At 36.9% G+C, this 27,014-nt stretch overlaps 2 protein-coding genes across 3 annotated transcripts in view; one reads left to right on the top strand and one right to left on the bottom strand.

The window, feature by feature from the left end:
• msna (moesin a) overlaps positions 1-15,750 on the bottom strand; it is a 30,466-nt gene extending 14,716 nt beyond the window's left edge. The window contains exon 1 of the mRNA XM_079417333.1: positions 15,302-15,750. Coding sequence (XP_079273459.1) covers positions 15,302-15,313 — 12 coding nt within the window. The 5' untranslated portion in view covers positions 15,314-15,750. The remainder of the gene's footprint in view (positions 1-15,301) is intronic.
• Positions 15,751-18,901: 3,151 nt separating this feature from the next.
• On the top strand, positions 18,902-26,895 carry LOC306870174 (ribosomal biogenesis protein LAS1L-like). Of its 2 annotated transcripts, none has more exons than XM_079417284.1 (14): positions 18,902-19,084; positions 19,264-19,449; positions 20,807-20,932; positions 21,022-21,091; positions 21,171-21,252; positions 21,370-21,537; positions 22,495-22,541; positions 22,891-23,000; positions 23,083-23,168; positions 23,255-23,458; positions 23,888-24,023; positions 24,101-24,399; positions 25,279-25,429; positions 25,522-26,895. In XM_079417284.1, the coding sequence occupies exons 2-14, from the start codon at positions 19,304-19,306 to the stop codon at positions 25,613-25,615; spliced, it is 1,719 nt and encodes a 572-aa protein (XP_079273410.1). In that variant the 5' UTR covers positions 18,902-19,084; positions 19,264-19,303; the 3' UTR covers positions 25,616-26,895. The 2 variants fall into 2 exon arrangements, with proteins under 2 accessions (XP_079273410.1, XP_079273411.1); XM_079417285.1 differs by having other exon boundaries at positions 19,048-19,084; positions 19,239-19,449.
• Positions 26,896-27,014: the final 119 nt, after the last annotated feature.

Genomic DNA, 27,014 nt, shown 5'->3' with positions numbered 1-27,014 from the left:
TATCAAAGAGCACTACAAAAGAGGCATTGTGTGTATGTGCGTGTTTAGATGAGTGTGAGTGTGCATGTTTGTGTGTGTGTGCGCGTGTTTGCATTTAAATCTGCGCCAAAGCATGCCCTGCTTTTAACATGATTGATTGCACTCTGCAACTCTGGATAAGATAAAAACAATGAAAGGAAACAGCGAGAGGAACAAATGGAAATAGATATCCCCCCTCTCTTCTTTCTGTCTTTCTCACCCCATCCCACCTCCACCCCACAGGATGCAGATAACCACGCCTCCAATAACCATGGAAACACATTAAGCAAAATGCCTCACTTCCTCTGACTATACAATTACACCCAATCACAGCATACCTCCTGTTAATAACAGATCATTCCGAGGAATTTGTCAGAAAAAAAAGACACGTTTGCATCACTGTATATTTCTGTCATCATTTAAGCTTGTGTTGTAAAACAGTTAATATTTTAAAGGGGTCATGAACTGAGGAATCAAAATTTCCTTTGACCTTATGACGTATAAGAGGTCATTGTGCTATAATAAATATTCTGCAAGTTTCAGAACTCAAAACTTTCTTGTTAGTTTAAACACTGCCAAAACCAGAGCTTGTGGAAGGTACCACTCTATGATGTAATAGTGTGGCTAAACACCGCCTCTGCAGATGATGATCAATGCCTGCTTCTACATCACTGCTTGTTTAGCCCCACCCAAAAAGTCTACATCACTGCTTGTTTAGCCCCACCCAAAAAGTCTACATCACTGCCTGTTTAGCCCCACCAACCGATTCACACACATAGTAGTTAAGCAATGTGAGAGTCAAAAGCTGGTCTACACAAAACCAAACAATAAACTAATTAACTTTATTTTTAATGAAATTCCAGACCGCATACGTAAGAAGGTGGTCTTTTGTTCACTTAATTTTCCCGCATATTCATTTATAAACAAGTCACAACTCGATGCAGGATTTTCAGAAAAACTATATTGAATCTGAACAGTAATGTCGCAAAACACAAGTGTGTGAGTGACTGTTTTTATTACGTAATCACTATAGCTTTGTCTGTTATTACAGATCGTTTGATATGTACTGAGTAGGCCTGGGACGATACATCGATTCTGAGATTTTCAGAATGCATCGCGAGTCCTCAGGAATCGATTCTGAGCCTAGATTTTAACAGCAGATGGCACTCTAATATAGTTTTTATCCGCACACTCAAATGCTCATGAAGAAGAGCGCTGAAGCGTTCGGCTGAGTCTGTAATTTCACCTCGGCTCAGAATGCTTTTATGACTTGAAATTAATGTAAACACATCCCACTGTGAACACCCTTGTAATACACTTCAACTTTTTCTAATTTTATGAATGATTATTTTAGGTTAAAGTGTGTGTAAGGATTTGGAAACAAGCAGAGTAAGGCGGGTTCTAAAGCATGCAGCGCCATCCACTGTTCAAAACTAAGCTCAGAATCGATTCCTGAGGACTCGCGATGCATTCGGAAAATATCAGAATCGATGCTGAATCATTTCTCGATTCGCGATGCATCGATGTATTGTCCCAGCCCTAGTACTGAGTATTTATCACAGCAGCGTACATCCCTGAAGGATGTACTCTCAAACATACACAACTGTTAGCCAATCATATCAGTGGGCGTTTACTTCCGAGTCAACAATCCCCCACGCCTATTCAAACAGGGCGTTCTGATGAGGGGGGTCAAAACAGAACAGAAAATAACCTCTAAATTACCATTTTTTTTAATGTAAAAATCTTGATACCATCATAAGTGGACACAGAACAGTACAAAATAAAAAACAAAGGCAGTTCTACACCCCTTTAAATGTTTACCTACTTACATCACAGTCTTTCACTGATAAAACGGAAACGTCACTGGGATTCATTTTCAGCTTCTATGGATAGGCAAGCCGACATCTTTGATGTGATGGCCCAGCTTCACATCAACACATTCCCTTACTAACTCATATCCACAAAGTCCCTCCATCGTGTATATAAACACCCCCCTCCCTCATATCTACACACTAGCCGTTTACTTATTCACACACCTCCTTGATGCCATTTTTCTACAAATATCCTGATTTTCTCATAGCCACACACTAAACTGTCATCTGTATTACATGTCAGATGTCTTGTGCTTCTGAATGTTATAACGGACTATTAGATATTCAGCACAGAAAGTGATATTCAGATCATGAAACATTAACAGGTTGTGAAATGGCTGGATTGTGAAACTTTATTTAAAACCCAGGGGTGTATTCCAGAAAGCACGGTTAACTTACCATCAGCTAAACCCTGAACTTTCGGTTGATTAACCCCAAACCTTGCTACTCGAGGTATGTGGTTCCAAAAACGTGTCTGGGAGTAAGTTTCAACACGGAAATGTTTCTGGTTAAGTCTTAAGACGTTCTCAAAAGAGCGACGAATCACTATCAGGGCTCCAGACAAAAAAATCGAGTAAGGAGCCATTGGCTCCTATAAAAGAAAAACTTAGGCGCCAAATTATTTTTTTAGGTGCCACAGAATAAAAGTGGTTTATTTTATTATTATCATTTTATTTTTCCCCCCTATTTTAACATTTCAATCATTTTGTCATGTGTTTAGGTCTTATCTTTTCTAGGCTTTATCAGCATTTTAATCCATCTTGTAGATGATCAGGTCGACCGGGGGACTAAGGTTCATTTAAAGTGTGAATTAAATGTCTTTTACAACTTGAAATATACAGTCACAAAGAATTGTTCGTTACACAGAATCTGTACCAATATCATGGACCATATGCATCACTTGGCAACTGAGTGCAGTGCATCCTATAAATGTTGTCACGTCTTTCACACATTCAGTCTGTTTTTCTTAATTAGTAAAATGCAATTTTATAGGAGGAGTTGAATCATGTACAACAAAATAAGTAAAAATATTAATATGCAATAGCGCATAAATATAGCAAAACGCTCCTCTTTATAGTTATTTTTCTAGCTGACTGATGAGTTTATGGACACTGAGTGGTTATTCTGAGGTAAATATATTACAATGCAATGTTTACAAGCTTTATACATTTCCTCAGTTTGAAACAATGAGCTTTTCCATAAAACATTTCAGTAAGTTGTACTATAGGCTTTCTTATTGCCTACCTTTTGATCATGTTCATTTCATACTATAGTAGTAAATCGAAATATATAATGGGTTCACTTGCTGTTTTAACTGAGGTGCTAAAGAGATCGCGCCTGAGCATTAAGTGCGATACTCTCCGCTCGCGCGATCCGGACGCATACACGGACCGTGTGGACGCGGGGTACTGGTGTTTATATTATCACCTTTCAGGTCTCTCTCACTGCGTTCAGCAGACTGTGTGCGGCAGAGACGAGGACTGTTTGAAACTCTTTTCCAGTAAAACTTTGATGCGCATCGTCTTATGTAAGTTTAATACGTGAACATAACAAAAGATGTGAGTGCAAAACAATCGGGAAAAAAGTCCTTTCATGCAAATTATATATAGTCGCCAGTGGCGACCTCAGCAAAAACTTCACTCGCAAATTAATATTTTTGGTCGCAAATGCGACCATTTTAGTCGCAGTTTGGAGCCCTGACTATGGAAACGGACGCCAAGAAAAAACGCGCCATGCTGTTTCTTTCTTCTTTTGTTCAGTGGTCGTTTACATGCTTAGTGCATATCGCCACCTAATTGATGGTTGTGCCATATTTTTTTTTTTCGTTTATTCTTTAATCCTTGAGAATATGAATTATATTGTTTGTTTGATGCTAATTATATATTAAGTCATATTAGATATGTATTTTTATTATAGAAATACATTATATAAAATGCTGATCCATGTGTGAGATAATATAAAATGTAATATATATAATAAATTAAACATTACTTGTCATAGTGTTTTATCATTTATACAGATAACTGTTATATATGCTAATAAAATAAATAATAATAATAATAATTCATTTTATTTGTGGGCGCCTTTCAAGACACTCAAGGACACCTTACAATAATAAAATACATAATTAAACAGAGGGGAAAAAAAAAAAAAAAAAAAAAATACAACAACACCACAATAATACGAAAAATCAATACCCAATGACAACTAAAATCACTCAGGATAAGCCAATCTAAAAAAATGAGATTTAAGACGTGATTTAAAAATTGAAAGACTAAGGCTATTACATATATCTTGAGGTAAGGTATTCCAAATCGTCGGAGCAATACGACTAAAAGCTCTACTTCCCATGGTAGTCAAACGTATAGATGGTACAACAAGAATCGCAGAAGACCTGAGGGATCGGGTAGGTACATATACAGGAAGAAGTTCACTCAGATATGAAGGTGCTAAATTATGAAGAGCCTTATAAGTAAAAAGTAAAATCTTAAATTGAATACGATATTTGATTGGAAGCCAATGGAGGTGCCTTAAAACCGGAGTAATATGTTCATTTGACGGTAATCGTGTAATAATCCGAGCTGCCGAATTCTGAACCATCTGAAGTTTATGAATACGTTTCTGTGAAACACCACTAAGCAGAGAATTACAGTAGTCAATTCGAGACATCACTAATGCATGCACGAGAACGGCAGTGTCATTAATGGAAAGAGATGGTCGAAGACTATTGATATTTCGCAGATAGTAATATGCGGACCGTGTAATATTATTTACATGTGCCTCAAAAGACAGAGTACTGTCAAGAATGACACCCAGACTCTTGACTTGGAAAGAAGGAGAGATAACAGAGTCGTCAATAGTCAGTGTAAAACTTCCACAATTACGCAGTTTTGATTTAGTTCCTACTAATAAAATTTCAGTCTTTGCACTATTAACTTTTTGCATGTAAACCATGATTTGATTTCAGAAAGACAGAGCAAAAGAGAGGAAGACAGCAATACTGAATTAGGCTTCGACGACATATAAAGCTGTGTGTCGTCTGCGTAGCAGTGAAAATGTATATTAAATTTGCAGAAAATCTGTCCTAGAGGCAGTAAATAAACAATGAACAGAAGAGGGCCTAAGACTGAGCCTTGAGGCACACCACTGGTTATCTGAGATATCTGCGATTTAACATTTTTTTTATTTGAACGAACTGAGTCCGACCAGATAAATATGATTTAAACCAATCAAGGGGTATGCCAGTGATCCCAATAGAAATCAACCTCTCCAATAAAATGCTATGTGAGATAGTATCGAAAGCTGCAGTTAAATCAAGAAGAATGAGTATTGATAAAAGTCCTGAGTCTGCTGCCATTAACAGATCGTTTGTGACTTTAATGAGTGCTGTCTCCGTGCTGATATGGACGATAGGCAGACGGCATGAGTATGAACCTGCTGAGCAACAATTTTTTCCAATACTTTAGAAAGAAAAGGTAAATTAGAAATGGGTCGAAAATTTTCCGGGTTATTACAGTCCACACCAGGTTTCTTAAGTATGGGAGTTATGGCCGCTACTTTGAAAGATGAAGAAATAACCATATTAGAATAATATATTACCTTATTTAATACTTATATTAGCGCTGTATCATTAACAAATATAAAATAGGCTATATTACATATTGTAATATTATATCATGTTGTGCGCCATCTGTCAAGCCCACTGAAGGCTCGTCAGTTGATCACGCGTGCGCTGAAGTAGGTTAACTCTGGAGCAGGTTATGTTCAGAGAGCAAGTTACTATAGTTACTTACATACCCTGAAAGTAACCTCCAATTTTGGAACCGAAAGCTGAGGTTATCCACTCATATCCTCAAACACACCCAGGTATGCCACATAACCTGCCTTTTGGAATACCCCGCTGATGTGTTATGTGTGTGTATGAGGTTGAATTATTGGAACGTGCGTCTGGTGGTAACTATCAAGTACTCTAGGAATGACTTTAGTATGAGGTGATTCATTTGAATTTAGCCTTTCTCTGTGTGTGTGTGTGAGAGAGTGTGTGAGAGAGAGGGACATACATTGCCCTGTATGGAAGCGAGGTCTGGGGCCCAATGAGTAACTACTACAGCCATAAAGATTGGCACAAGCACCCTTTAGAAGCTCTGCATGTAGAGTTCTGCAGAAGCATCCATCATGTGCACAGAAACACACCTAATAACGCCTGCAGAGCAGAGTTAGGCCATCTCCCCCTAAATCTAATCATTAAATAGTTTTAAAGTTCTGGATTCACTTAAACTCTAGTTCTGAAGATTCTCTTCATTTTAAAGCACTAAAAACAGAAAAAGAGAGAGCCCAAAAAAAGTCATCTTTGTGTATTGGTGTCAGATCTAACTAGCAAAGCACTCAATATCACCAACCCTGAAAAACCTAGAAGAATCAAAGAAATTATGAATGAAGAGAAGGAGACATACATACAGCATTGGAAAGAACAAACCAAAGACCAAGGTCGTCTCCAATGTTATCTGAAACTAGGGCTGAACGATATTCTGTTTTGACATCGACATCGCGATGTGCGCGTGAGCGATAGTCACATCGCCAGAACATGCGATGTGAAGGGTAGAAGCCCATGGTGTATTAAGAGAACGGTAGCACCAGGGTAGCACACAGTAAACACGAGTTTGTTGTATGGCTTGTTGCTGGGGTGACATGCACGTTCCCCGTGCCTGCACAGTGATTGGTTCGCTGTACCACCGCTCACGCGCACAGCCAACATTCACTGCTAAAAATGCGCGACGAAGAGGATCCGCCGCAAAAAAATTATTTCGTACCAAAAAGAAAGTCGAAATCATCTATTTGGGACTATTTTGGCTACAAAAAGGAGGATGTTGACCAAAATGAGGTACTTTGCATGGAGTGTCATAAAGTTGTGGCCACAAAACAAAGAAACACCACCAATTTGTCTGATCACTTAAAACGGCACCACAAAGCTCTTTACGACGAATACAAAGTCAAATCTGGATGTCAACCAAAACAAACAAATATTTGTGATGCCTTTGCCAGTGTGACACCTTACCAGAAAGGCTCTCAACGACAGAAAGAAATAACAGACGCAATAACGTTTCATATCGCTAAAAGATATGTTGCCATTAAATACAGTCGCCAAATAGGGATTTAAGAAAATGATCCGAACGCTTGACAGGCGGTATGTTATAACATCCCGCACATATTTTTCACATAAAGATTGTGAACCAAAATGCTTATAAGTTGTTTTATAAAAAATATATTTATTTTAAGTCATATTGTTGTAAACCAATCAGGGGGGTTGGTGTAAAGCTGCTGTTTTATTTAAAAATGTGTTCTGCTTTTGTGTTTACAGAAATGTTCTAATTTTGGAATAAAACATTAAGTGACCTTTTTGTCACTTGTAATGAAGCTTGCTTATTAGTGAAATTATTATTGACTTTAGCCTGGATTGATGGCTCAATATCGCAATATATCGTTGGGAAAAAAATATCGCAATGTAATTTTTTTCCAATATCGTGCAGCCCTATCTGAAACTCAACAGAGAATACAGTCTGGCTGATTATCTGATCTCAGTCAGGAATATAACTCACAGACATTTACTGACGAAGTACAGACTGAGTGACCACCAACTGGCCATAGAAAGAGGACGACATAAAAAGACGTGGTTACCTAAAGAAGAGCAAATCTGCAACGAATGTAGATCTGGATCAGTTGAGACGGAGGAACACTTTCTCCTCCACTGTGACAAATACACGTCCTTAAGAGACGTGTACAGTCAAATACAGCAGATTATTCCTGAGTTCCAGTCACTCCATGAAAATGACAAATTAAGAATATTACTTGAAAGACCTGCTTCCTCTTTGGTAGCACAACATATTTGTAAATGCCACAAACTAAGTAAAGAGTGAACACATCTGCATTAGTAGTACCATTAATGTTTATATAAATATATATATATATGGATGTATTTTACATGTATTTTGTTTATTTATGGATTTATATTATATATATTTTTGTTTTTATTCTGCTATGTACAATGCTTTGACAATATGTATCCAAGTATGCCATGCCAATAAAGCAATATGAATTGAATTGAAAGAGAGAGAGAGAGAGAGAGAGAATCCTAGCTCTGCTGTTTCACATGCTTACATCAGCCAGTTGGAACAGAAAGAGAATAAGCAGAACTTTCCCCACGACTGCATGACTTTTCTGCTTCTTTCCACTTCCACTCCTCTCTGGGTCTGGGAGAGTTCATTTCATATACACAAGCTCCAGCATACCTCTCTCTCTCGATCTCACTCTTTCTCTCTGTCAGTAATGACAGATTTGTGTGTGTGTTTGAAGGTGACCGTAAATATGGAACAGCACTGGTCGGGTAATGGACCCTCTCAATCCAGAGGTGGATTCACAGGATAAAAATAGCTCATGTCTTCATGAAACAGGAACTAAGAATGCGTAGCGTAGTTCAGCCTGGTCAGGGTGTGTGTGATGGGTGTGGTCTTCAGAGTGGACCTGCCAGAAGTTCTCTGCCGCTATTCTTAGAACAATCACCCTGCCTTTACTCAGACACCCTCACCCACACACTGACACACAGAGAACAATGATACTCACACAATTACACACAGAACCGGCAAAGAATAGCCAATACGTAGTATTTGGACTTAAGGAAAGCAATTTCAATAAAATTTACGTATTAGTCTTTGACATATGTAGCTCTGTGACAAAAGATAGATGATCTGACAGAAATGTAGATTCCATAGGGGAATTGATTCTGAGTGATAACTTTTAACCCTTTAAAAGCAGACCTCCTGTGAGTACAATGTTGTTAATCAATGGTATATGCTTTTGTTGTAGCCATCAACCTGCATTATTTCACTTTTTTTTTTAATAATCATGTTGAACAGCAGAATTTCTGGTGAAAACTGCATAATACTAACGAAGTAAAACACACCATGATTTGTATGCATAATTTGCAATACACATAATATATTATTTCATTACATAATCAACATCATTAAATCAATAGATTTATATTTATCCATCATTTCTATTTTGGCTGCGTAATGCAATGTCATTATAGCCGTACACAGAATTTCAAACACTTCTTTGCTTCAAATCAAAGTTTATAATGTTGTGATTCATCTCGTATACAGCTGGCTGGTTTGGTTCCTGGCTTATAGCTGTTTCACAAAGACTATTTTTTTTTTTTTTTTTTTTTAATCTCTATGGAAAAAATACTTCCAGAACAAAGACTGCCAAAAACGTGGGTGGGAACTGTTGTACCTTATTGAGCAGTGCTATTTCTGTGGCATGCGGAGTTGTTGATATTACGAATGTTAAGTCTTTCAAAATGTAAGGCTTCAATTTAATTAAGATGCTGCTTTAGAAGGTAGCTGCATATGGGGTTTGGGTTTGGATCAGTTAAAGTGTGAAGTTACTTTGGCAAGCAGCAAAAATGCTAATCGTTAGCTACGACAGAGCCTAGATTTGGCAAACAATCCTTCGTATTTCTATAGCATACACCAAAATCACTTAAAGACACACACTAAACAAACACCTGCACCAAGAACAAGCCATGAAAACTAATTACTACAATGAAAAGGCTAATTAGAGTAATTATTTGAACTAAAATGGCACAAGTTCTCTAAAAACCAGTATAGTGTAAAGAACACAATTCACAATGTTTTTATCCCTCGCTCTCACACAGAGGCTGTAGGCATGGGAAATGCATTCAAAATGGCTGCCGTTTCTATCAGGCAGATGAGGGGAGATAAAATCCTAACAACCTCTGTATATTTGTGTTTTTTCTATCGTTACCCTCAGCTAACTGCCACCACAAACTAACTGTGGTAGTGAAAGTCAACCTCTTTTCCTCTCCCTCCCTCCCCATCTTTTGGTTGTCTGATTCAGGATAATGACAATACTTCCTCCAAAAATCATTGAGACAACAAAATCAGAGTGCATTTGTGGCCAAACCTCATCTGAACTTGTTTTAAATGCACATTTTCCCACACATTTGTCTTTGTCTAAAATGGAAACGTGATCAATGAAAATATCTATAGCATGCTGCCGATAATTAGTTTAGCTGTCTCGTGTGTGTGTGTGTGTGTGTGTGTTTTCCATTGTAGTACGCAACAGAGGAAAACTAGCAAAGACATGTCGTGTCACGGCACCATTATAGCTTAATCAGAGTCAAATTATTGTAATTTCTAGTACCGTAGTTTGGAAACAATTCTGCGAAAGTTTAAAACCGCAAATAGTTAATACAAGACATTCACCACAAAATAAAACAACATATACAGCTGGTAGAAGAGAACAAAATCTTAAAAAACAGGATCTGTTCAGAACTTCCAGATTGCAGGGAAATATTTACATGAATTACTTGAACAGCATCTTGTTACTACAGGATCAAATCTCTCTTGAAATCCACTTTACACGAACATAGTATCAGTAACTTCCAATGGTGAAATAGGATAAAAACGCATGAATATGAATTTGAAGTTAAAATGTGGCTTTATTTAACAATGAGCTATCTCACAAAACATATTTAAATAAAAGTCACTCCAGTCGATAAAATAATCGAGGTCCTTATAGCTACACCAAAGGCTTCAGTAAATGAATACAGTTAATTTACTCTAAAGTGGAAGTTCTTTCAAAATAAAACCAACACCAGTATTATGCATTTACATAATAGTCTTGTACAAAATATCTTGCTCAAGCTATAAAGCTTTTCATGTGACTGTCCAAAACCACTTGCAAATGTATCCAACTATTTTAGCTTACAATCTATTTATATTGCTCTTCACAGACCCACACACACAGTTCAACTCACATGAGGCTGAAGTGAGATATCGTTCAATGCTGAAGTTTTCCTCCATTGAAATGTGAACGGTCCAACAAACTCTAGAGCTTTCTCCTCAAACCCCCTGGAGCTTTACCTTATTAAAGATCATTAATCTGACCGTGTGTGTGTGTTTGCAGTTAATCCATCCACTTTGCACATACCAGAGACCTCCAAACCCCTTCTAACTTCATGGTCAATTTAGGTCAGCAATAATATTAAAGCAGTATATTTGAGCAAATAATACTAAATGTAATGTAGACATTATTGCCTTTAATTTCAGAACACTTTGGATCATCTGGATGGTTCTGAATCAGTTACAACACTTATGGTCTGGACATTACACTCCTTTTTAGTGTGTACTGAATCAAATCTGAGTACTTTTGTCGACAGAATTAAACCTGAACTTTAAATATAGAGTTTCAAAGAGAAGTATGTTCTAGAAAATCCAAAACAAAAAGCACAAATTGTGAATACACTACCATTCAACAGTTTGGGGACGATAAGAATTTCTGTCTTGAAGGAAACTAACACTTATTCAGCAAGAATGCAATAAATTCATCAAAAGTGACAGGAAAGACATTTACAGAGTTACAAAAGTTTTCATATAAATGCTGTTTTTTAAGCTTCAAGAATCCTGAAAAAAATCCTGGCTCAGTTTCCACAAAAATATTAAGCAGAACAACTGCTTTCAACTTGTTGCAATGATTTCTGAAAGACTCTGTGACAATGAAGACTAGAGTAACAGCTGCCGAAAATTTTGCTTTGCAATCACAATTACATTATATTTTACTATATTTTAAATTATGAAATGTACTGAAATAGAAATTTAGAATAGAAAGTTATTTTAAGTTGTAACAAGATTTCATAATATTGTTTATATTGTATTTTTGATTAAATAAATGCATATTTTCCAACCCTAAACTTATTAATAGCAGTGTGTAGGCCTATATACAGACTTCTGTGATTGAAGTATAAACAACTTACACAAAACCGTTTATAAAATTCTGCACAAGGTTTATAGTGTTAAGTTGCTCATGCACTTCTCGCCTGCACACTCCCTCTGACCTGAACCTACAGAGATCACAAAACTCCTACCCAGTACACTAAGAAACTGATGACTGGAGATAAATGCATATGTGTGAGTGCATGCGCATGAAGGAAAAGAGAGAGAGGAATGTGTCGGTTATAAAAGAGGCCATTTTAATACATTAGCTGTGATACACAGCTGCATTTTGGGCAACAGAAATCTGCAGAGGAAAAGGGGCCCATACTCACTACACAAAGCGGTGTATGTGAGAGCATATGTGTGCAGACGCCGCAGTTCTGTGAAACTCCAAATAAGGTACTGCGCTGCAGCGTCAAGCCTAGCTGGCCCCGAACAGGAAACGTTCAAACCGGAAGTGATGTAAGCACAGTGTAAGCACAGAAACCTTGAGTCATTTTCGGAAAGAGACTCTTGGACTTGCAGGAGTCTACAATAACGGCAGAAAAATGGTTCTGACTCATTTTACAGGCCAGTACGATTCCATAAGCAGATCCAAACCTCTATAAATGCATCCAATGTCACCAGTGACACGAGAAACCCATATACTTATACTAGACTGATTTCTATTATAACAAAATCCATCTGTTATCTGAAAAAAAATGGCACTAGAGTGCAGCAGCCACACAACCTCACCGACACTCTTCATTTTAGTGTCATGTACCTCATCTGTGCTCATCTGCCTAAACGCTGATATTACATCCGGTTAACATTTACATTCACACTCAAACTGTGCTTGACCTGAGCTTCTCTTCCCTCAGAACATGAGAGGAAACTAACTGTAAGCTACATGTAAGCTATTGTGCAAGGATGTGATGCTATTTTAAGAATTCTTTTTTTTTTTATTAAATTAGAGCTTAACCACAATATCAATACTCAAATGTCTAATACAGCCATTTAACAGGCTAATAACTCATTATGTTAATAAAAAAAATATAGTATTTAAAGTATATAGTGCTTCACAGATTAAGAGTTTGTCATAAATCTTTAATTCACATTTTCATGTACATCATTACTGATCAGTTATATATATAAATTAACTAGCTTTTCTTATATTTTTGTATTCTGTTTTATTTTTTATACAATTAAAAGCATAAAAGGCCTCTGACGCTAGCTTTCTCTATTCTGTTTCTGTTCTATCCGTTTTCTTTTTATTCATTATATAATAAAAAAAGAAAACTTGCTACGTGTACTGCATTAAGCTACCTGAGACTTGTTATAGCACTTGCATATCTTTGCTCTTTTGTTGATTTTGATTGCTTCCATTGTCCTCATTTGTAAGTCGCTTTGGATAAGTGTCTGCTAAATTACTAAATGTAATGTAAATGTAAATATATCAAATTTGTGTGTGTGTGTGTTTCTTCATGATTACTTGATTAAGGCTAAAAGTATTATCTAACGTTTTGTTTATTGAAACATTTCTCTGTGAATGCAAAAGAAAGGATAAGAAAACCTGTTTCAATTCATGAGCCTGTTTTAAAGACTAGTCATTTGGGTATTTACATGGTAATTTTCAAAGAACAATATGCTACAAGCCCCAAGATCGCAGCACATGCCCATGGTACTTTTTTGCTAGTGGTTCTTTTGAATACTTATCATATATGACTCATGCAATACTAACTTCTGACACTCAAACAATGAAAGGGATTTTACAGAGGGAGTAAAAAAAAATTACAAAAAACAAACTACTTGTGAGAAAGTGATGTGTCCTTCCATCCTACTCTTGGTCTGTGGTCTTAAATTTAATCTTAACCTAAACAATGATTAATTAATTGTGAGGTGTAACCAAAAAAAAATTAAATTAGGGACTAGTGAAAAAAAAGGCTGTTTTCAACTGTATTTGGGTGAGCACCACGCCTTGGCATGGAAAATCGTCCAAGATTGCGCCATGAGCTCGTCTGACCCTCTCTAGTGACAGACCAGCTCCAAAAACCCTAGAACAGCCGCTTCTGACACGCCTCATATTTCTAATCCGGAACCACTTATCAAAAGCAGATCGAAAACGTGCCATTACGATGCTTGACAGAGGCTTAAACGAACTGAACACGTGAATCACTTTGAATGAATCTTTTAAGTGAACACTTTCGTGCCATGACTGTTTTTCCCCGTTTTTAACGAAGCTAACAAATGATGCCAAACGTTAATGAAATCCCAACTGACCTCAGACATTAATTTAAAAATATTTTGTTCATGCAAGCCCATTTTTTTTGTAATTAAACCACTGAATGAGTAGTTGCTTGGAGTTTGAATGAAGCATCTAATTTGTCAACGAGGATCTGCTGACAAGGCTGTATGTTCAGTTCGCCATCGTTCATAAATAGTAGTACCGCAGCTAAAAAACAAATCTAATGCTTTCACTAATATACAATGAAAATAATGTGTAGACTTAATTTTTAAAAATGAAGAGCAAAATAGAGTAGAGTGTGGGGGGGGGGGGGCATTTAAACGTTCTTTCCTTACATTTTAGTAGATGTGTAGACACGTATAGTTTAATTAAAGATAATACAACTAATGTTTCTATGAAATCGGTTGAGTGAGTTATGATTTAATCCCACGGTTTCACAGACAAGGCTTAAGCCTAGTCCCCGGCTAAAAATGAAGTCTGCACTGTTTTAACTGAAAGACACTTGTACTGATTGATCTTGAAATATGTCAGGGCCATTGTTTTGTCTCAAGATGCACACCAGTATTGTTTTTTCTAAGGCATGTTTATAAAAATTACTTTAAAATCCTAATTGAACTATGGCCTAGTCCTGGTTTAAACTAAGCCCTGTCTGTGAAACCGGGCCAATAACACTCATAACACAAAAAGGCGTTCTTGTTGCCACCTACTGGGGTAATGATATCAGTGAACGAATTCGGTGAACGTGAATGAATCTTTTGTGAACACATTCAAAAGAATCGACTCACTTTGAATCAAAATCCTCACCACTACTAGACTGTTCACGGCAACGTTGATGGAAAGCCAATCAGATTTGGGGAGGGAGGAGAGAGGGGGGTTACAGGTTGTCACCGAGTAACGGTTCAGCCCCTATACAACACAAAACGCCACTGCCGGAGATACATAAATGAGTAAAAATGGTTTAAGGAAAAACTAATTATGCAAAGTTCACGTAAGGTCTAAACAATTGCTTACGAAATACAACATACAGCGAAAGCATGAGTACAGAAAAGTAGAGAAACTAATACAGTTCAGAAGTCGGCTTTTTTAATTTCCAACGCAACAAGTTATCATTCAGAGCGTTCGAATGGAATGAACGACCGTCATTGTCCACATAATTAATTCTTGCCATAAATAGTGCACTGCGCATGGCCTACTGTTCACCCGCGGGAATTAGCTGGCAAAAATGCCAACAAGAGAAAGCCCATCCTCGCCTCTTTCGAGCGCCTACGCCTCGCTACTGTCTCTTGTTTCACCAAAAATGCGCAGCTTTTTAAAGCACCGTGAAATCTCTTCCCGCCTTTGTTTGATACAGCACAAACTCAAACCAGCGGTTTCCATTTCTCAAGGGTACTCACCGTTTTCGGCATTTTGTCTGTGTTTGGTCTCTTCTCTCGTGGATGTGTCACAAACTGAGCTGATACAATGAAGTCAAAAGAAAGCCAAACTTTTTCCCATCGGCTGACGACCCCGCGCAAGAGTGAGCAACCGCCACCGCCAAAGCTTCTCCTTAAATCTCTTCCAGATCCCGAAGACAAAGTTTCACTTTTCGCTGCGTCTTTGTCGCTCAGAGAAGTACTGGTGGTCCTAGAGTCGTTTCCTGCTAACGGAACTGAGTTTTGAAAACCACACCCAGCCCAGCCGATGCAGCTAGGCACACCAAAGCGCGTTTGACTAAACTCCGCCCGGATTCTCACAGGCCCCGTTATTTGCTGCTGCTGCTGTTGCTGCTGCTTTGTGTGCCGCGGACGCCGGGGCTTCAGCGCGCGCTCTGGGAACTCGAGGTGGGGGTATCCCACACAATTCCAACAGTGACGTAATTTTTCCCCAGAAATTCCAAACTCGTCTTGGCTTCCTCTGTTGAATGGCAGAGTTTGGCACGGGAAATGCGTTTCACTTGAGGAACACAGCGAGACTTTATATGGACAAATAAATTAATTGTGCTATGTAACTTCTCTCAAAGTTGACAAAATGGCATTTTAAAGAAATATATTCAAACTAAAAAACTTAGGAGAGGCCCAATACTTAAAACTCTTCCTGTAGGCTACAACAAACACTCATATATATCGCCCTATAAAATTAGTAGGCCTACTGATACACTTTGTCAGCATCTTTTAGATTAGAACATGTAATATGTGACGCTGGACCACAAAACCAGTCATAAGGGTCCATTTTTTTGAAAAACTGAGATTTATACATCATCAGCTCAATAAATAAGCTTTCCATTGATGTATGGTTTGTTAGGATAGGACAGCATTTGGCCTATAGATTCAACTATTTGAAAATCTGGAATTTGAGGGTGCAAAAAAAATCTAAATATTGAGAAAATCACGTTTAAAGTTGTCCAAATGAAGTCCTTAATGCATAGTACTGATCAAAAAAATGAGTTTTGATATATTTATGATAGGAAATTTACTAAATATCTTCATGCAACATGAACTTGATATCCTTATGATTTTGGCATAAAGAAAAATTGATAATTTTGGCCATACAATATTGGCTATTGCTACAAATACCCATGCTACTTATGCTTTTATGGTCCAGGGTCACATATTACGAGTTGTACTTTAGAATTCGGCTAGGCTAAAAATTATTATAGCTATACTTTGATGAATTTCAATAGCTTTAACTTCTCATTTATGTAAGGTTATGGAGAGAATGATAACAGACAGAATGACATATCATTTGGAAAAAAGGAACTGGTTTTCTCCTTATCCTTATGGGTTTAGATGGGGAAGGGGGACTATGGATTCAATAGTATCTTTAGAAGATGAAATAAGAAAGGCATTTGTAAATAAGGTGAGAGTGCATCGCTGTTTTTTTTATATAGAGAAGGCGTACGATATGTTGTGGAAAGAGGGATTGTTAATAAAATTAGATAAATTGAGTATAAAATGAAGAATGTATAATTGGATTAAAGAATTTTTAATTGGAAGAAGTATTAGGGTGAAGGTTGGTGACTATATATCTTCTAGTGGAGTAATAGATAATGGAACACCTCAGGGCAGTGTAATAAGTCCACTGCTATTTATCATCATGATTAATGATGTCTTTTCAAGGGTAAATTCAAGTCTGGGGAAATCTCTGTTTGCTGATGATGGGGCTATTTGGTTTAAATATAGATTATAATTTAAATAAAATGCAATGTGCATTAAATGAAGTAGAAAAGTGTTCAAGAGAAAATGGTTTTAAGTTTTCAGTGGAAAAGACTAAAATCATACTTTTCACAAATATGAAGCGGAATGTTGAAATTAAGTTAAAACTATATAAACAAGATCTAGAACGTGTATATACAGTAAGGTTTTTAGGAGCATGGTTTGACAGTAAATTAACCTGGAGAGAGCATATAGAAAAGATGGTGGGAAGATGTAAGCGAGTAATGAATGTGATGAGGGGTATTTCGGGTCAGGAATGGAGAGCAGATATAAAAACAATATATACATACATGATAAGATCTATAATGGATTATGGTTGTTTAGTATATGGATCGGCAAGTAAAACTAATTTAAATAAATTAGATAGAATTCAGTTCCAAGCACTAAGAATATGTTGTGGGGCATGTCTAACATCTCCAGTTACAGCTCTTCAAGTAGAGATGGGAGAAATGCCATTACAGATAAGACGACAACAGTTAATAGTATCCTACTGGGCAAACTTAAGTGGTCAGAATGAAAATCACCCTACCAAAAAAGTGTTAAGACCTAGTTGGGAACATGAGAAGAGAGAATGTAATAGTTATGGATGGAGAGTGGGGAAATTAGTAAGAGATATGAGACTGGAAGAGGTAGCATATGCTCCAGTAATTCCTTTATCTCTAGCGCCAATGTGGGTTATGCCCCAACCAAAAGTTGACCTTATAAGGTATAGCTTATTAGAAAGAAGACAAAAGGAAGGATCATACGAGACAGAGGTATATGATGTAAGGGAATATATGGGGTCACGGTATGGAGAATATATACACATTTACACAGATGCTTCAAAAGATCCAAAAACAGGTCGTGTGGGCTCTGCTTTCATAATACCAAAGTTAAAAGTGAATAAGAGCAGCAGAATATCAGATTGTTTATCAGTGTTTACTGGAGAGATGTTCGCAATAATTATGGCCATAAAGTGGATTAGTGAAGTTAAAGTACCCAAGATAGTAATATGTTCAGATTCAAGTTCAGCTCTAATAAGTTTGAGTGAACAGAAGTCAAAAACAAGACAAGATATGATAATAGAGATTATTCAAGAATTACAGTCACTTAAGCAACTCAGTATAAAAGTTCAGTTTTTGTGGGTACCGGCTTACATTGGGTTGAAAGGTAATGAAGAGGCAGATGGTTTAGCTAAAAAGGCCATATAAGAAACAGTTGATATTCAGATTCCTTTTAGTAGATCAGAAATTAAATCAATTATCAAAAAGAATATATGGAAATTATGGCAGCAGTTATGGGACAAAGATACCAAAGGTAGGCATTTGTATCATATTCAGTCATCAGTGGGTAAGGGAAGAATATCAGGATGGAGCAGAGGTGAGGAAAACATGATTACAAGGTTACGATTGGGGCATACGAGGTTGAACAATACAATGCATTTAATAAATAAACATCCAACAGGGTTATGTGAGGTATGTGATGTTAATGAAACAGTCGAACATGTTATAATGTACTGCAGGAAATATACAGCTGAAAGAAATGAGTTCAAAGAGGAACTAGAGAATAAGGGTGAACATTTTACAATTAAGAATTTATTAAATTCGGAAAGAAATATCAAATCATTATTGTTGCAATATTTAGGAAGAACGGGTCTGAACAAGCGAGTGTAAGTGTTAATATGTTTTTTTATAAAGATTTTTTTGTTTGTTTTGTTTTTTACTTTCTCTTTTCTCCTTCTAATCCCGCTTGAGAGGATGGGGGTGGACGGAGGAGCTGAACACGCAGCGCCGAATGAAACTCTATGAAGACTCTGGGAGGGTGGAGGAGAGAGAAGAGAAAGGGAAGGTTGAAGGTGTTTGAAGATGAGTTGGGAGGTTAATCAGGAGTTTGTAGCTAGAGTGTAAATGGTCCATTTCAAAGATAGGTGGCGGTAATGCACTTATAAGTCTGCGATCCGCCTTAAAGCAAGAAGAAGAAGAAGAAGAACAACAACGTGTTCTCTAGGTACGTGCGGAACCATTGTTTATCACTCGTGCAAGGGGAGCGTTTAGCCTGCCGCATCGCTGGCGGGGGCGTAGCCGCGTAGGACCGCGATGTGTTCGGAAATAAAATTTAGGTGAATCGTATGTTTTGTTTTCCTTTGAATCTGATTACACAGACTTGTTTCCCTGCTGCGACTCCAGATACAACATCGTTCGCAAGAATAAAGTCTACGATCTGAAGATGAAGAAGAAAGCGGTGGGCAAGACGCGTCACGTCGTGGCCTGGATGAACAAAGCGGAGTACGAGCATGTGCTGGAGTATTTGTTCTCCAAAGAGCCCGCGCTGCAGAAACACGCGCTGCAGAGGATCTCTGCGTGGAAGGGCAGGTATGGTGGATCTGCTGCTGTGGCAGTGACCTGATGTCTTGTGCACAGTGTTGGAGATGTTGTGATCGCTTTTTGGTGGGTCACGTGACAACTGAGGTTTCATCTCGTGTATTGTTTTCTTTTTTAATTTTTGTGATTTAATTAACTTATGAACCCTGTTTGGAGAAACCCATGACATGTTTGACACATTTTAGGTGATCAAATTTTTTATATATATAACTCCGTTTTTAACAATTCTCAGAAATCATGTTTTTTCATTGTGCAATTAATCTCAATCAAACTGCAGTTGGGCTATTTTGGTAATAAATAAATAAACATCTAACTAACACAATAAAAACATGATAACATAATAAAAAAAACGTGAATTTTGAAAATTAAAAAAAAGTTATCTGTTTTTGCAAATAAACTCTTCATATATATATATATATATATATATATATATATATATATATATATATATATATATATATATATATATATATATATATATATCACTGAAATATGTAATGTAATAAACTATTGCTAATTACCATTTTTATCATGTAACTTGGTATCGGTAACTAACTACAATTTGCAAGTAATCGCAGCACGGGAAATAAATATGCTTAAACTGTCCAAGAAATAATGTCAAAATACAAGCGTATTTTGGGTCCTAACAGTAGGTGACACTGGTTTTATGCTAAATGTAATATTTTGGTATTGGGATGAGTTTTGGGCATTATTTTGACATGCTTGATGCTTACATTTCATCTACGCTGACATAGGACAGGTTAAACTAACTAGTTCATGGGTTTTCAACATTTTTATATGCAAAATAAATTATAATATGACCATACTGGTGCAAGGGACCCCCTCCTAAAATGCACAAGCCAAGTTATTATTTATTATTGTGTATAAAGCCTTGATATATACTTTGAACAATTAGTATTATAAATATGCATAAAGTATTAAGAAAATATTTAGTTTCTATTTAGTTTTTTTAATCATTTTTTCTTATTACTCTAATACTTTTAAATCTATTATTAATTTGTGTGAATTATTTATAGCATTTATTGTTAATGTATTAATTTATTTTAATACATTTGTATTCATTTTATTCAAATTATGTATTTATTTAGTAGAATTATTATTATTTTTATTCTATTTTCCACCGTTTTTCCACCTAGCTCTGTCTTGTGGCCCACTGGAGATCCTGCACCCCATTTTGAAAATGTTTGAACTAGTTCATTTGGACACAATGCAAAGTGTGTCAAAGCAGCTTTATATCAAGCCAATGTGTAAAAGTGCTATACAAATAATATTGATTTGACTTGACAGGTCTGGAGCATTGTCTCTGATATGCTGTCTGTCGCCACAGGTTTGGACAAAGCACTCCAGTGGCTGTGGACAGCACGGCAGACCTGGTTCGTTGTCAGGTGCTTGACAGTACAGGTCAGCTGGAGGCCAATGATCTAGTCCTGCTGTATGGTATGGCGCTGGTTCGGTATGTTTATCATCCATCAAGTGCACTTGAACCATACAAATCAGATCGAATTTGACTTTACTGGAGTAACAAGTATGATTGTGTTTCAGGTTTGTTAATCTCATCACAGAACGGCAACAGAAAAGAGTTGCCAGACCTTTACGAAGGTTAGCTGGGAATGTAAGTCACATCAGCTCAGATGAACATCTTTCATAATCTGCTATAACTGCAGTCTGACTACAGTTTGTCTTTCTGACAGATAAATATTCCCGAGTGGGTAGTAAACCTCAGGCATGATCTGACACACCGCAGACTCCCGTCACTAAAGTGGTGCAGAAAAGGTGAGCGACGGCTCTTCCCTTACAGTCACACGTGCAAACTGACTTCTCTGTTTGCTGCATATGTTATTGTGGTGTTTAAATCTGTGCATTGTGTCTGTGTTTGTTTGTGTTCTTCAGGTTGTGGATTTGTGCTGGACTGGTTGCATCAAAAGTACTGGTCTCGCCAGATGAGCAGTCAGTTGACAGAGGACTGGAACTCTTCATCAGAAGAGGAGGATGAAGAGGAGTTTGCTAAAAGATATGAGAAAGAGCTACTCCGCAGACAGAAGGAGATCGATGCACACAGTGAGTAACCTTTTATGCATAAAACTCCATCAGTTTGTGTCAGTAAAGGAGAGAGATGTGGAACTTCAGGGAAGGAAAATGACAGAAACTGATCAGACTTTTACATGCTGTACTCACAGCTCAGAATAAATAAAAGCAAGACAATTATATTACAATATAAGATACATTTCATAATACTAACTTCCTTTGTAGTGTATTGAGAATATTTAATGTCACTTAAATGCAAAGCATTAGCTCTGTTCAAAATTAAAGGTGTAAAATATTTTGACTAATCAAGGACACAAAAAGTGACGGTAAAGGCGTTTATAATGTAATAAAAGATGTATATTTCAAATAAATGATGTTCTTTGAACTTCTATTAATCAAGGAATCTTGAAAAAAAGGCATTATGGTTCCCAAAAAATAAATAAGCGACACCAAATTAGCATATTGGAATGATTTCTGAAGGATCATGGGACACTCAAGGGCTGGCGTAATGATGCTGAAAATTCAGCTTTGCATCACAAGAGTAAATAACATTTTTAAATATGTTAAAATAGAAACCGCTATTTTAAATTGTAATAATATTTCTTAGTATTACTGTTTTTACTATGTTTTTGATCAAATAAATGCTGTCTTGATAAGCCAAAGAGACTTCTTTCAAAAATAAAAATAAAAATGTTTCCAACCCCAAACTTTTGAACTGTAGTATCCACCTTATTTTTCAACACAGAAGTAAGCTGTTTTCTGTGAATGTGCGAGACATCTGGTTCATTAGCGGCTGTAGGGAAATAACAAGAATAACAAAGTGCAGTAAACGGAAAAAGTGTGCAGTGTGTTCATAATTAAGATTAATTAATACATAAAAATAATATGGTAAAACTCACCAGGTTGCAATATCAAGCTCTTACTGGAAAATTAAGATGGATAGTTGTGAAATATTAAATATTACTTCACTGTTTGTTCTCTATTTTTCAGAAAAAGTCAGAGAACTGCTCATCTCTTACGAACGAGAACAGTTTCAGGTAAGTCTGGGACCCATCTCACATTGTGTATAGTATCCCAGCTCCCACCAGCAGAGGGCAGTATGAGCTTGTGTCTCTGAGACATCAGATGACAAGTGTTGGAATTCTGAATATGCCTATTTCACTACTATATAGTATGCCAAAAATATTTCAAACGTGTAGTATGTCAGATTACACTGTGCTCAGAAAACAGTAGGTGAGACTTGAGTGTTTTTGGTATGTGTATAACACTGTATTGTAGGTCTGGGATAAACACAAGCTAAAAACCTTCAAGGAAGTTTCTGTTATTAATTCAAGTAGTTTTAAGTTGTTAATTATGTTATGCTCATTGTTTTGGTGCGTTTGGCAGACGTACGAAGAACTGGCAAAGCAGGGCAAGCAGCGTGGCGTGTGGCCGGATGCCAGCGCTGATCTCAGCTGGATCCTGACGCAGATCAAACTCTTCTCCACAGAGGCCAGGTGTGTGCAACCGAACAACTCTTTATTTCTGATATGTTTAAGAGCATGTGTCTCATTGCCATCTGTTCTGTCTGTGTTGCAGAGACGTCCTCATTGATGTTTTAATGCAGGATGGATTCTTTATTCCTACTGCAGAACAACTGGAGTCTTTGGAGATTGACTCCTCAGGTACAAATGCACCAGATTTAGTTTATAAAGCATGAAGGACTTGGCTTACGTGAATTAATTTTACTTCTCTTCCTCTTTCTTTGTAGAGGACTCTGTGGACATGTTCGCCCCATGTCTTCCTCAAGTGTTTTTGCACTTCTGGTTGCCTTGTTTGAAGGTCTTGAATTCATCGATCTTTATAAATCTGATCCTTGATAAACTGTTCGCCGAGCTCTCGAATGAGCCGTCCAGTCACAGAACATACTACATCGCCTCTTGGATCTCCGAAATATTACTCTGCAACAGCAAAAGTATGAATCTGAGACATCCTCTGGGTCTCTGTGGTAATATACAGTGGTCTTTAAAAAGTATTTGGACACTTAAAAGGATAGTTCACCCAAAATGAAAATTCTATTATTTATGCACCCTCAAATTGTTTCAAACCTGTATGAATTTCTTTCTTCTGCTAAACACAAAAGAAGATACTTTGAAGAATTTTTTGGGGGGGTGAATGTGTTGTTTCAGTTGTTCCTACCTTTTTTTTTTTTTTTTTTTTTTTTTTGGGAAATTAAAATAATTTTGTATGAATGGTATTGGTAAATTATTTGTTTGTGAAAACATTTGTATGTAGATTTCACACTTAGTAAATGAGACCCATAGTTTTTTCTTTTTTTTTTCTTGAATATTGTGTTAAAGTTCTTCTAAAATACTACTTTTAACAAACTCTATGCTTGTGGCAGGTGAATTGAAGGCTCCCAAACAACTAAAAATAACCAAGGAAAGGATCTTCATGAACAGATTACAGTTTCCATGGCAGAATCTGATTTCTGCATGTGTGAACGCACCATGCCCAGCTACACCTTTCCTTCTGCGACAGTGAGTGAACGTGCACACATTTACACACAAAGGATGGGTGAAAATAACTTGTCTAATTTAACTTCTTGCCTTTTAAGGATTTTGAGTGACATGGATAAGCCCCTCCCACATGACGCCCAGCGGAACCTTCTCCGGCTCTGCAGCATTTACACACAGGGTTACCATGAAAGCACCTCTCCTGGACCCTCAGACCCCGCTCAGCCTGTGTACACCCTGCAGAACCTTCAGGACAGACTCAAGAGTAACGCCTCACAGAACCACGCCCCCAGATCCGTGCAGGCTCCGTCCACAGAGGACCTCCAGGAAAAACTAAGCGCAGAAACCACACAGGAGAGAAACTTTGCGTTACGAGGATCAGCATGGAGCGTGTGCACAGGTAACACTCGCACCCTCACCTGCTGCTTTTTGTAAAGTATTTCGTATTTTTAAAACTTATTTATTCATTATTGTTGAGTAAGGAGTTCAGTTGCATGCGTCTGATTCATTACACTACATCACAAGTCTTTTTTTTTTTTTCCTTTTCACATGTGAACTTTTAGTGTCGTACAGCCTGTTCCTTCCATTTTTACTTCTGTGCTGTTAACTAAAATTACAACTATTATAGTACTTTTTTATTAATTGAAATGAAACCTAAATGAAAATATTGGATTAAAACTTCAGCTTATTTTTATGGGTTATTTGCCAAGGCAACATTTTTAAACTACATTTAGTTTAAGTACTAGAATTAATAAAACTGAAACAAAAAATACAATTATTAAAATAATAAAAAAGACAAAACAATTCAAATTGAAAGCTAAAAAAATAAAAACCAACAAAATATTTCTAAAAACTAATTTAGTATATTAATAAGACTGCAGTTAATTTATGGATTGCCTTCTGTTTATGAAATGTGATGTTTTTGCTGCATCATGTCTGCAGGTTATTACAAATAAATGAAATGCTTCAACACCTGTTACTTGAATAATACATTCATTCATAAATTTAGACCATCTGCACACTTCCAGTCATTGCACATGAGGGATGTCAGATACCATGACCCTAAATACTAGGGCCAGTTTGCTTTAGTAGTGTGAGCTGGTGTTTATTGTGATGCGGAAGAATGACCACTCAAAACCCCGCCCTTCTAGAATCTGGCCAATCACTGATGATGGTTATTTAGCACCTCAAGTAGCTGTAGTTGGTAAATTGGTAGTAAATCCTAAAAGGGGTTTGAATGAGTTCTTCTCTTAAATCTGGTGTTCTTGTGTCCAATCAGATAAAGTCCCCTGGAAACATTACCCGCTAGGAAAGGTTCCAGGACAGCCAGAGGACCCCTCCTGTTTGATGGTGGAGTGTTATTCTACATTTACTGTATTTGACCAGCAGGTGGAGCTAGATCAGCTCCCCCAGCACCATGGCAACAGGAGGTGAGAGGAGTTAGAAACTTTCAAAGTTAGCAACATGATGTTAACATGTTGTAATATGATTTTTTTTCATAAAAATGCATCTTTATCCACAGTGGTCCCCTTCAGAGTAGAGTCAGTGGAGCAGATGGGCCGCTTTGGACTCACAGTGATTTGAGCAAACTCAAAGCTGGACTCCAGCTATTCTAACACACACTTAGATACTCTGCAGCCTGAAGATACTGAACCGCTGACCTTGAACTATGAACCCTATGATGTTAAAAACAAACACTTGAGGACTAAGCTGGACTGAGGCTCTTCTAGACACACTCTTCCAACCTCGGTTTGTCTCTGACATGGTCATGCACGGTTGGAGACATTAAGCTGTTTTTCTTTTATAATTCACGTCCATCTTCATTAGAAGGAATAGTGGTTGTCTGTCTCACTCTAATGTTATTGCAGTTCAGGCTGCAGTTTGATTAGCTCAGCCCTACAACTCGTTGTCTGTTCAAACCATTCGGAAGTGAAACTCCCATGAGAAATGTCTCATGAGGTTCTAATGAAGAAGTTGGTGCTGTTTAAGAAATGTTGTAAATTACATGACATTATTTTTGAACACAAAGTTGCCAAATAAACTTCATTCTGTATTGCGCCCTCATCTGTTACATTTTTTTTTCATGTTTCTCTGGGACTGTTTACTGTCATTTGGGTATAAAATTGAACATGCTGATTTTGCTATTGCTGCTAAAATTCAGCATTGTCATCACAGGAATAATTTGCGTCTTAAAATGTACTAAAATTGAAAAAATGTGTTTTAAATTGTAATAATATTTCACAAATAACTATTTTTAATCAAATGAATGCAGCCTTGGTGAACATAAGATCCTTATTTCAAAAGCATTTAAATGCATCCAAATGTTTGAACAGTTGTGTATGTAATTACATTATGTACATTTTCAAAACAAGTGGCTTTTATATTAAAGAAATATAGTACAAGAATCCTTAAAAGAATGAATTTAGTTTTTAGGGTTGTCAAACTTTGTGCAACATGTTTATTGTCACCTGTGTGAACTTCATAAATCCATTAAAAACGTGTCCATGAGACAAATTGATAAAAAAAAATAATCAGAAAGGTGAGACAACGTTATTTCTAAGAGAAACTAGTATAATTTGCCACTTGGTCTGAAGTTTTGTATGTTAAAGCAATTCAAATCTGAAATTGTAAGTGTGAATTGGGGCCTCTGTAGAATTGAATAACAGTATCTTACTCTGGTGTTTTGCAATACCTTACAACCTTACTTCCTCTGTTATACTTCATTCCATTTTTCAATCTACAGTCAAACAAGCAACCAATAGGAACACAGACATGATAACAGTTAACCAAATAGAGTCTGGCTTTATTGAGAGGAACAAACACCTTTTGTCATTGAGACTTACATTTTATTTGAGTCCACTGACCCAAAGCGTTATAAAGTTTTTCCACCCTTTCACTTTCTTTTCTTTCTCTTTTTTTGGTTCGTGTTTTTGTCATATTGAAAACAAGTTCAAAAGCAACATGTTTCATTCAGCAGAGAGTAAAACATACTATTGTATGTTGTCATCACAGCAC

Source organism: Barbus barbus (assembly GCF_936440315.1).
Source record: "Barbus barbus genome assembly, chromosome: 5".
Classification (NCBI taxonomy): Eukaryota; Metazoa; Chordata; class Actinopteri; order Cypriniformes; family Cyprinidae; genus Barbus; species Barbus barbus.
Note: the sequence above shows the minus strand (reverse complement) of the source record. Positions and strands in the feature narration are given on the sequence as shown.